Source organism: Myotis yumanensis, unplaced genomic scaffold (genome assembly GCF_028538775.1).
Source record: "Myotis yumanensis isolate MYYU_CA2020_CCGP unplaced genomic scaffold, mMyoYum1.0.hap1 SCAF_21, whole genome shotgun sequence".
NCBI lineage: Eukaryota > Metazoa > Chordata > Mammalia > Chiroptera > Vespertilionidae > Myotis > Myotis yumanensis.
In genome coordinates, this window is record NW_027223772.1 from 16,810,147 (window position 1) to 16,822,434 (window position 12,288).

General features: G+C 41.5%; 1 protein-coding gene and 1 non-coding gene across 3 annotated transcripts in view; both read left to right on the forward strand.

Moving 5' to 3' along the window:
* IARS1 (isoleucyl-tRNA synthetase 1) overlaps positions 1–12,288 on the forward strand; it is a 117,620-nt gene that overhangs the window by 43,871 nt on the left and 61,461 nt on the right. For both annotated transcript variants that reach the window (XM_070400891.1, XM_070400892.1), the window contains exons 7-10: positions 337–484; positions 4,891–4,978; positions 5,198–5,258; positions 9,333–9,428. In XM_070400891.1, coding sequence (XP_070256992.1) covers positions 337–484; positions 4,891–4,978; positions 5,198–5,258; positions 9,333–9,428 — 393 coding nt within the window. The remainder of the gene's footprint in view (positions 1–336; positions 485–4,890; positions 4,979–5,197; positions 5,259–9,332; positions 9,429–12,288) is intronic.
* Positions 3,358–3,464, forward strand: LOC138999015 (U6 spliceosomal RNA). The gene has a single exon (XR_011469287.1). It is a non-coding gene; the product is annotated as a U6 spliceosomal RNA (small nuclear RNA).

Below are 12,288 nucleotides of genomic sequence, written 5' to 3' on the forward strand. Positions count from 1 at the left end.
AAAATGCTGACACGCCGAGCTCAAAAGGTTCGCCATCACTGGCCTAGTCTATAGCAATTTTTCAGCTCCATTGTAATCTTAAGGGATCACCACCATATCTTCAGTCCATTGATCATAATGTCATTATGCAATGTGTAATTGTTAAAACTTTTAAAGTATACTAAAAAATATATTTGGAATTTCTTGATTTATATATTTTTTATAAATGTGGCAAATGGTTTTTTAAAAGCTCAATTTATTCTGAAAATCTTTTATTCTTTAGGTTTATTTTCTTTTTCTTCAATGTTTGTTATTATGGATTTTTTTAAAAAAATACTTTGTCTCATTTTATTTGAGGACGTTCAAGATCCTTCAGTATTTGTTACCTTTCCTTTGGAGGAAGACGAAAATATATCTTTGGTTGCTTGGACAACTACTCCCTGGACTCTGCCTAGTAACCTTGCCCTCTGTGTTAATCCGGATATGCAGTATGTCAAGATTAAAGGTACATGTGAGCTTGGTGACTTATGATTAACATGGATATGATAATTGTTAACATTTTGGGAAAGAGTAAACATAACATTTTTTTGTGGAGTAAACAGTAATCTGTAAAGAGTTTTGTTGTTTTGTTTTCATTGCTAATCTGTTAAAGAACAATTCAGCCAACTAAAGTTGAAGGTCTAATTGGCTTTTATAAGTGGGCAGCATCCCGTCTAGCAAGTAGAAGGTTGCTGCTAAGGATAGTACAAAATGAAGCATTTTTATAGGAAGAGGGGTAGGGCAAGGAGAGCTATTAGGGAAAGAAAAGAAAGGATTATTTTTACACCAGGACATCTGTTTGCTATGTGTGTATTTTTTGAGGAAGCTAATAGCAAAGGTTTTTGTTTGTTTGTTATTCAGATTGCCTCCTTTTCCTTTGGGGTGGATATGGTGAGAGTCTCTGCCACAGATTACCTCATTGGTGTTGACCAGAAAACTCCAGACTTGTTGATTAATGGTGTTTTTGGGAGAGGTTGAAACAATTAGATCAAATGATAAACCTGGGTTTGGTATCATGGGCTTTTAGCATGAGTGAGGCCATTTTGGCTCTGTGCTTTTCTTTTTGACAGATTAAAAATATAGCATACCAAAAAGCAAAATAGTGCAGATATACAAAGTAAAAATTCCTTTATAATTTTCTGATTTTAGCATACTTTTGCACGTCATGCCCCCATTATAGATGAAGTATTGAAGGTTCAGAGAGCTGGCATCTCATCATTCCTAGGAATCTCTAATGTGTGTGGGTTGCTTGTTTTTTCATCTTCACTGAGCATGTGTTTAGAGAGCAGAAGGGCAAGAAGAGAGACAGACGGGGTGGGAGGGGGTGTGGGGAGAGAGAGAAATACTGATCAGTTGCCTCCCATATGCACCCGACTGGGGATGGAACCAAGAAACTTTGGGTGTAAGGGACTACGCTCCCCCCAAATGAGCCACTCAGCTAGGGCTCTGATGTGTGCTTTTTATCTTTATTTTTATTTATTTTTTTAAATATATTTTTATTGATTTTTTACAGAGAGGACGGGAGAGGGATAGAGAGTTAGAAACATAGATGAGAGAGAAACATCAACCAGCTGCCTCCTGCACACCTCCTACTGGGGATATGCCCCCAACCAAAGTATATGCCCTTGACCGGAATCAAACCTGGGACCCTTCAGTCCACAGGCCGATGCTCTATCCACCGAGCCAAAACACCACCAAGCAATTTACTCAATTCAGATACTAGCTGTGATAAAAACTCTCAGCAAGGTGGGAATAGAAGGATCATACCTCAACATAATAAAAGCCATATATGACAGGCCCACAGCCAACATCACACTCAATGGACAAAAACTAACACCATTTCCCCTAAGAACAGGAACAAGACAGGGATGCCCACTCTCACCATTCCTGTTCAACATAGTCCTGGAAGTATTAGCCATTGCAATTAGACAAGAAGAAGAAATAAAAGGCATCCAAATTGGAAAAGAAGAAGTAAAACTGTCCTTATTTGCAGACGACATGATATTATACATACAAAACCCTAGAGACTCCATCAAAAAACTACTAGACTTAATACATGAATTTGGCAATGTAGCAGGATACAAAATTAACCCCAAGAAATCTGAGGCATTTCTATACACCAATAGTGAACTTTCAGAAAGAGAGATTATAAAAACAATCCCATTTACCATCGCACCAAAAAAATTAAGCTACCTAGGAATAAACTTAACTAAAGAGGTAAAAGACCTCTACTCAGAAAACTACAGGACGTTGAAAAAAGAGATAGAGGAAGACATAAAGAGGTGGAAGAACATACCATGTTCTTGGATTGGTAGAATCAACATCATTAAAATGTCCATACTACCCAAAGCAATCTATAAATTCAACGCACTTCCCATTAAAATACCAATGGCCTACTTCACAGATGTAGAACGAACTCTCCAAAAATTCATCTGGAATAAAAAAAGACCCCGAATAGCTGCAGCAATCCTGAGAAAGAACAAAGTAGGTGGGATCTCAATACCAGATATCAAGCTGTATTACAAAGCCACTGTTCTCAAAACTGCCTGGTACTGGCACAAGAACAGACATATAGATCAATGGAATAGAATAGAGAGTCCAGAAATTAGCCCGAACCAATATGCTCAATTAATATTTGACAAAGGAGGCAAGTACATACAATGGAGCCAAGATAGTCTCTTCAATAAATGGTGTTGGGAAAATTGGACAGATATATGCAAGAAAATGAAACTAGACCACCAACTTACACCATACACAAAAATAAACTCAAAATGGATAAAGGACTTAAATGTATGACAGGAAACCATAAAAATTCTAGAAGAATCGAAAGGCAACAAAATCTCAGACATATGCCGAAGCAATTTCTTCACTGATACAGCTCCTAGGGCAGTTGAAACTAAAGAGAAAATGAACAAATGGGACTACATCAGATACTAACTGTCTGCAGTTAGATCCCAAAGGTTAAGGACTCACTTGTATAAGACTGTCCCCACCACCACCCCCACTTTAGACTCCAATTGTAAGTCCACAATGTCACATATATTTCTGGCTAACCCAGGACCTCCTCCTCAGATGCCATTAATTTGCTGAAGCAGAACGCAGAGAAATATTGTACATACTAGATTATCAGTTTGTTACAAAAGGATATTGTAAAGTCTACTCATAAACAGCCAGATAAAGAAGTTCATAGGTGACGTCTAGAAGAGTCCCAAGCACAGCTTCCTTTCCCATGGAACTTGGGTAGGCTGCATGGCTCTCATCACTTAGGAAAGTCTAAGAGTGGAAGAAAGAAGCCAGGGAAAGAAAAGAAAAACTCAAGGCCAGAAAAAAAAAATTCCATTGCTCACTTCGGCAGCACATATACTAAAATTGGAATGATACAGAGAAGATTAACATGGCCCCTGCGCAAGGATGACACCCAAATTCGTGAAGCATTACATATAAAAAAACAGAAAAGAAAAGAAATTCCTCCTTTCATGACAGTCAACTTGATCCAGAATAGCTTTTACTCGGGCAGGTCCGATACTCACGTGTGCTGTTTTTTTTAACTGGGAGGGATATCTTTGCTGTGGAGGCCTCCTGTGAGGAGCAGAGGGTCCCAGACTCCCAGCCCAGGGTTCCAGAGTGGGAAGATGTGTCCCCATAACTTTGGGCTTTAAAACTAGTGAGGACTGTGGCTGGGTGACCTGGAGGCTGCTGAAGACCCAGGCAGTCCCTCTTAAAGGGCCGTTGCACGAACTTACATGGACCTGCTTCCTCTGAGTCCGAGCCCTGGGGCAGCGGCTTGGAGGGATCCAGGGACATACAGGGAGGAATTGAATTGTCTGACCTCAAAGCAAGAATTTGGGGGCAGCTTTCCCAGACAAGCATACTGGCAGGGGTCATTGTTCCTCTGCTGAAACGTGCCCTATCTCAGAGCTGGCAGCCATATCGAAGTTTCCTTCAGCCCTACTCACACTGTTATTTCCTGGCTCAGCCCTGGTGATTTCCAAAGACACCGCACATTCCAATTTGCAGCCCCACTCAAACTGTTTACAGCAGCTTTTCCATATGAATGACCTGTCCTGGCTCACACTTCAGACTTTCCCAAAATCTCTGAAGTCATAGTGAGACCCAGCACTAGCAGCCTGCCTTGCTTCACAATGGGCCTCTCCTGGGCACTTCCAAGCCCAATACAAATAGCAGCCATTTGCAGATCCCTCTGTAGATCCTGCCAGGTGACCCCAGAGTCAGTGTGCCCAGTGGCCACCTTCAGACCACACCAGATTACAGCTCTACACATCCATGAGCTACAAAGAATTTATTCTTCTTGACTTGAATCAAGGGATTCAAGAGTAGAATAGAGGATGCCTAGAATCAAATCAGCGATTTAGAATATGAGGAAGCAAAAGAGACCCAATCAGAAGATCAAAAAGAAAAAAGAATCCAAAAATATGAAGATAGTATAAGAGCCTCTGGGACAACTTCAAGCGTACTAACATCCGCATGGGGGTGCCAGAAGGAGAAGAGAGCGACCAAGATACTGAAAACTTATATTATAGGGGCTTGTGTTTGTGAGCTTCTTGGTTTGTTAATGTTAGGACTTTGACTCATTCACATATATTAACTTTGGTAGGAGAAAATAAAGATTAATTCACTTTAAATGGCTAGAGGTGCAATTAATGACAATTGAGCTGCCTGCTGCTTTTTATGCTTTGTCATGTATATAGAAAGTAGTGTGTGCTAGCCCTATGGGCAGTGCTGCTCTGAGTGCTGGGCACGCTGGTTTGGGTGGCCTGCGGTGGCCTGTGGTAGAGCTGAGCTGAGGTTTGTCTTTAGAGTAAGCCACGATCTGGCTGTCACTGAAGTCCTCTTTTCCTGTTGCTCTTGTAGATGTTGTCAGAGGAAAATCATTCATTTTAATGGAAGCCAGATTACCGGCCCTCTACAAATTGGAGAGTGACTATGAGATCCTTGAAAGGTAAATATACAAATCAAAAGACACTTTATTACCCAGAAGTTATGTTTTTCAAGTTTAACTTGAAGTATATTACCATTTTTAATACTAAGTACTTAAGTACTATTTTAAGTATTAGTCTGTTCGGTAACCTAAGGCAGTAGTGACTTCATGTGGGTGCAACCTAGTTTCGTTGATAATTTGAATCTAATTGTGAGTTTGCGTTCCTCCTTTTTTCCCTAGATTTCCAGGTGCCTCTCTCCAAGGCAAGAAGTACAGGCCCCTGTTTGACTATTTTGTGAAGGTGAGCTTAGGGAGCTCTACCACAGTGCTCTCCACCACCCTCTGTAGTATTGATCACTGGACCAATGTAATGGTAGCCGGCATGGGCTTCACATGGCCTGATTGTTCTGCTTTTTCCATGAATGTGCTTGAAGCAGTCTACTTTAGTGTTAACAGGATTCAGTTCCGTTTGTATTGCCTTCTTGTACTAATAATTTTAAAAATACTCTTCTCAAATTGCATAAGAAGTCACATTTCATAAGATTTATTGTGTATATATTTATTGTTTATGGTCTGCATATTCCCAAGGAATATGAGGGATTGTTTTTGGCTATTTTATAAATTTAGGATAATGCTCAGAATAAAACTGTGTGTAAAAGTAAACAATTTATTTCCAATAAATTGATTAGGTGGGTCCTTTAAAACCTAGGCACCACCGCAAAGCTCACACATTTAGTAACTTAGTTCTCTTAGGAATCATAAAGGTGCTTTATGTGGTGTGGTCTTCGTTTTCTGACAGAGAATTTGCAGCTATAGTTGCAAACCTAACCACCAACAAAACAACAAGGTCAGCAGGACTTGATCCTCATTTATAGGTCTTAGAACAAGCATGTCTTTTATTTAAACGAGGCATGCTGGCCGCTGGTCATCCAATGATTTGACATGCTTGTCTTAGAGTAAAATGATGAGCAACGCCCTCAGAACTGACCTAGCTTTGTATGTTATGTAAGAAATATATTCAGCTTGGCATAGCATTAGCCATAAACAACTTGCATTGTGGCCCAGGATAAAACATTTGCTTATCTCTGTTTTCAATGCAGGGGTTGAGTTTGGTTGGTGCAGATGACCTCAGCCTTGTGGACTCTTTGCACAATATTGCTCACATGGGTCTTTCCTTGAGTGCTTCCCCGTGTTCTTGTCACCTAACTAGGGGCCTTTTCCTCATTACTTGTTGCTGCTGGTGGTTATCCCTACGCTTTGCCTGGTCTGGTCCCTCCTGTGAGCCTGTAGTTTCGTTTGCCAGCACATTCCTCGCCGGGTGCTCTCCACTAGGCATGAGGCAGACCTGACTCCTAGTCACATCCCCTAACATATCTTTTGCCTCAAACTGCCGTGGGTTTTTTTTCCCCCCTTTCTGCCTTTCTTTTCATTAGATTCTCCTTTTTAAATTTGCTTCACCTTTCTGAAATGGCCTGTATCCTCGAATATAACCCACTCTTCAAGGCTGAACTTGGATGCCATCTGCAAAACAATGTTTTCTGAAGTGTCTCTTAGTTGTGTTCCTCGGAATAATGCCATTATTGCATTCTTTTCTCATGTATCTTAACATATTTCATGTGTTTTTGTCTTAAAACTCTTCCATTAGGTCAATGACTTCTCAACTTTCTGAATTACAGGCCCTATTGAGAGCCTGAGGAAAGCTGAGCCCTCTCAGAAAATGCACATGGACACTCTAGATAGGAGCTTTGGGTTAAGTCAGTGGAATATGCATTCAGTACATAGGTGATAAGTAAGACCTATCCGATTCATTCAGTTAGCTTCCTGAAATTTCTGGGACCTGTGAATTTTAGACAAAAGCTACAAATTCCTTGAATTAGGACAAAATCATTTGTTGTATATCTAAAATACACATGCTCTGACCTAACCAGTTTTGCTCAGTGGATAGAGCATCAGCCTGCAGACTCAAGGGTCCCAGGTTCGATTGCGGTCAAGGGCATGTACCTTGGTTGTGGGCACATCCCCAGTAGGGAGTGTGCAGGAGGCAGCTGATCAATGTTTTTCTCATCGATGTTTCTAACTCTCTACCCCTCTCCTTTCCTCTCTGTATAAATCAATAAAATATATTTTAAAAAAAATAAAATACACATGCTCTGAAATATTAAATGGGAGCTGTGAGAGTATGTGGGGGCAGGATTCCAGTGCTCTGTGCTGACTGCTGGCCAGCCTCAGCAGGCCTTGATCCAGAGCTGCACCCAGAGAGATGGGAATGCAGTGTGGGGTTTCGTGGTATACAGTGATAAATAGCAAGATACCTTTGTGTTCCCTATTCTTACATCTGATTCTGAGGACACCCATGTTCTCTCCACGTTTAAATGATTGAAGACACACCTCTCAGTACCTGTCACACCACACCATAAACATTTCCAGGTGAGTTAGGTTACAGCAATTGAAAGTCTATAGTTATTTGTCACGTTTATTTTTACCAAGTGCCAACAGTTAAAGAGCTGTGATGCCCTTGTGCTGTATTTTGAACCAGAAGACCTTGTTTCAGGTCTCAGCTTCATCATTGCTGGTGTGTGATTAGGCAAACCATTTCATCAGCTTTGTTCTGGGTTCACTGTGAAATACAAATGCAACCAGAATATTTTTTTAACACTCCGGTGTGGGGTGAATTTCCCGCCAAAATATAAGCTGGCGCGGGCAATTATTTAGGTTTCCCGCGCAAAATCAGGGATTTTTATGATACCTATTACCCCAATGGGTATGAAACGGTTCGCATACGCAGGTAGGTATCTTTGTGAACGGCAAACAAACAAATATTTGGTAATACGCAGTTACAATCGGCCCGAGTTTACACGTTTCCCGCACTCCACCGCAAATCTATATGAACCGAGTTAAGACGGCTCCTGCGGAGTACGCGCAATTCACGCGAGCCGACTTAACTCGTTTCCCCCACTCCAAGTGTTAATATATTTTATTGATTTTTTACAGAGAAGAAAGGAGAGGGAGAGGGATAGAGAGTTAGAAACATCAATGAGAGAGAAACATCGATTCAGCTGCCTCCTGCACACTCCCTACTGGGGATGTGCCCGCAACCCAGGTACATGCCCTTGACCGGAATCGAACCTGGGACCCCTCAGTCCGCAGGCCGACGCTCTATCTGCTGATCCAAACCAGCTAAGGCACAACCAGAATATTTTTAAAACATGGAAATACTAATACATTTTCATAGCAGTGTAGGTTTAATTGTGAAAATCATTTCTGAACGTACTTTTTGCAAACGCAGAAAGGTAAGAAAGCAAAGGGGTTTTAGTTGGGCTAAAACAAAGGGCTTCTGAAAAGAAATACTAAGAGATGAAGTAGAAAAAGTAAGTCTGTAGCTTTATATGTACTAACCTAACTTTATTGTTGTTACAAATGAAGTCAAATTGGAAACATTTCCCCTCTGAGGGTAGAATGTCTGCAAATAGAAGATAGAACAGGTGGGCAAACTTTTTGACTCGAGGGCCACAATGGGTTCTTAAACTGGACCGGAGGGCTGGAACAAAAGCATGGATGGAGTGTTTGTGTGAACTAATATAAATTCAAAGTAAACATCATTACATAAAAAAGTACGGTCTTTTTTTTTTTTTTTTTTAGTTTTATTCATTTCAAACGAGCCGTAGTTTGCCCACGGCTGAGATAGAACTTGTAGCTCTTTGTTCTTCCCCTCATTTCTTTAAAGGTTTGCCTTTTACTGCTGAATAACTTGAGCTGGACTGGAAGGAGAAAGAGAAGCAAAGTGTATGCAGTGATTGAAAATACAGTTGACCCTTCAATAAGGCCCCGGTTCACTTATACATGTATTTTATTTAACCAACCATGAATAGATAACAGTTTTTTGCATTCCCAGCTGCAGATTGAAAATACAGTTTTCAATTTATGGTTGGTTGAATTCAAGGATGGGAGGGGCCAACTGTAGTGTCAAAAGTTACACTCAGTTTTCCACTGTATGGGGATTGGTGCCCCTAAGCCCTGCATTGTTCAAGGGTTAACTATGTACCAGGACGGGAATAATTTGAGGAGTATGTTTTCTGAGACTATGATAAACAGCATACTGCGGGGAGGGGTTTAGTCCAGGAGAAATAATGAAAAGCCCCAGTTTTTGCACTAAAAAAGTTGGACATTTTTTTCTGCCACTTCAGATAATTATTTATTAGGGATGAATTATTCATGTGATGTATAGAATTAGCATGTTTCTTTCCAGTTTGAATTATTGCCATTTCCATCCCTGAAAATAATTTCATTTTAAAATTTTTTCGGGCTCTAAAAATGGTGATCATATTATGATATGATATTGTTTCATCGTTTAATCTTGTCATCATTTCTTTTCCAGTGGAAAGAGCATGGCGCCTTTACCGTGCTTATCGACAATTATGTGAGGGAGGAAGAAGGCACTGGGGTGGTACATCAAGCTCCTTACTTTGGTGCTGTGAGTAGTATATATCTTACCAATGTTATAAGAAAGAAATGTCAGTGGCCACTGAGTCGTTGTCTTGTGTATGTGTGTTTGCCTGTGTGCATGCATTTTTTGTGTTGGTCACCACTGTTGGAAAACAGTCAACCTCTTTTCAAGCTTATAAAACTTGTATCTGCAATGTCTTTTCACCCTGAGCTGATTTCTTAAAATGGTGGGCTAAGGACATTTGGTCTTCAAAGGCATGCTGTGTTTTGATTCATTCATATTTGATTTACATGACACTTTGCTCTTTTTTTCTTTTTTTTAATATATTTTATTGATTCTTTACAAAGAGGAAGGGAGAGGGATAGAGAGTTAGAAACATTGGTGAGAGAGAAACATCGATCAGTTGCCTCCTGCACTCTCTCCACTGGGTATGTGCCTGCAACCAAGGTACATGCCCTTGACCGGAATCGAACCTGGGACCCCTGAGTCCTCAGCCTGAGCCAAACCTGCCAGGGTGACACTTTGCTCTTTATGATGTACAGTTCTGTGAGTTTTGATGAGGGCATGCAGTCACACAGTCACTTGATAAATCAAGGTTCCCATCACCTCTGCAGTCCTGTTCACTAAATACTGCACGTTCAGAAGGGAGAATTTGACCTCTCTTTTCAAGGTGGGAGAGTGTGCTGAATTTTAAATTTTGTCCAAAGTAATTTTTCTGAAAATGTAATCCTTTTTTCTTTAATTTTCTTTTTCTTTTCCTTCTTTTTCTTTCCTTTTATTTCTTCTTTTTTCAAAATGTCATTCTTTTAATGTAATTTGTATATGAATTAAAGAGTATAGGGATTAAGGGCACATGTTTTAGAGCAAACCAGAACTCACATTAAGTCAAAGCTCTGCAATAAATTAGTTGACCTTTCTAGAGTTTCTTTTCCTTTCCTGTAACAGGGTGTTACTACCTGCCTATCTGGTGACCTGGAAGGATTAAATGGAATCTTTCTATAGAGAGTGTTTCTATAGTTTGTGACACTCAAAGAGTGTACACTCTCACTGCTGCGAGTGCCGCATGCACTGGGCCCTACAGACTCCTCTCAGCTTGATCATTTTGTCAGTGATAGGGGTGAGAAAAATAAAGATAATAAGTCCTTATGTTTATATCATCCAGCTATATTATCAACATTTTGGGAATTCTGTTTTATCTACTTAATCTCTCACCTTCCCTCATGCTTTTAATTTGACTGGACAGTTTTGGAGCAGATCCTAAATATCTGTACACATCTCTGATTGATAAGAAATTTTATTTTTCTATATTTATTTATTTATTTTTTTTAAACCTCACCCAAAGACATGTTTTTATTGATTTTTAGAGAGAGGGGAAGGGGGGAAACATTGATGTGAGAGAGAACAACAGCTCGATTGCCTCCTGTATACATCCTGATTGGGAATTGAATGCACAACCTTTGGTATACACTCCAACCAACTGAATCACCTGGCCAGCACAAGGCATTTTATTTTTATTATAACCACCATGCTAATGTTGAACCCAGTAAAATGAATGATTTTTTAATATCACCTATAACCTGTTCACTATTCAAATTGGGTGGGAGCTCTATTCATCTCCTGCCACAACCACACCAAAATTAGAACTAAACTTCAGAACCACCTGAAGTCTAGCTGGATGGGAGTCCTACAACTAGAGTAGAAGCTACACCCAGATAGTAGGGGTGGAGGTGCAGGCCAGCTGGTCCCATTCCCCATGTGGCAGATAAAAATTGGGAAGGATATCTCATCTGCAGAGGTCCCGCCCTGAGGAGTTCTCAACCCCTCACCAGACCTCCCAGCCTATGGTTCTAGTGCCAGTCCTCATAACTTCTGGCTGTGAAAATCAGCTGGAATTAAGGGAGACTAAGGCAGCTAGACCCCCACCTATTACTCTTAAAGGGCCCATGCGTGGACTTAGTCAGCCTCATTCTCTGTGATCTTCAGCACTGGGGCAGCAGTTTGAAAGACAGCAGAAACAAATGGGTCTGTCATCGGGGTGAGAGCTGTGGGGGCAGCTTTTTTCAAGACAGAGGTGCTGGCTGAGGCCAGTGTTCCTTTGATGATCCCTCCCGGCACAGAGCCTTGCAGGCATCATCTCTGAGACTCTGTCTCAGCCTGGCTATCACTGTTTCCCCAGACCTGGTGATTTTCCAGGCCTACCCAAGCGGTTTCCAGTGGCTTATTCATACCAAAAGCCTATGTTGGCTCATGCTTAAGAATTCCCTAAAGTCTCTCTAGCAGCATCTGACCTCAGTGTGCCCCATACCTCTCACGAAGTGGCCCCAAGCCCTGGCACTAGCAGTAGTCGGCCTTGGTTTCCAGCAGCTTGACTTCACCTGGGCACGTCTAAGCCCAGCACAAGTAGCAGCCAACTGCAGATAACCTTGTAGCTCATACTGGATGGTCCCAGGCAGAACATAGGCAGTGGCTGACCTTGGCCTGTACCTCCTGGGAAGCCCCAGAGCCAGCACACCCAGTGGACACCTTCAGACCACGTCAAAGCACCACCACCCAACCACCTCCACAAGCAACACACTCAAGGGGTAGACTCAGCAGACACCAGAGCCCCATTAAAGTAAGTCCTGCTCTTTGGGGTGGTATCCTACACAGCTGATCCTACAATTGGAGGTTATTGGTCTGTGGTCACAGCCAGTCTTTGCAGCTGATCAGCCTGGGGATAAATCCCTCCCATTGACATGCCAAAAGCAATCAAGGCTCAACTATAAGAGCATGGTGGCACAGCCCCACAGCAGGGGCAAGGTACACCTCACGGGCCCAGCCTGGCTGATAGGGGAGGCTGTGTTGCTGGATCCTACAGAACCCCTACTACATGAGTCCATTGTGCCAA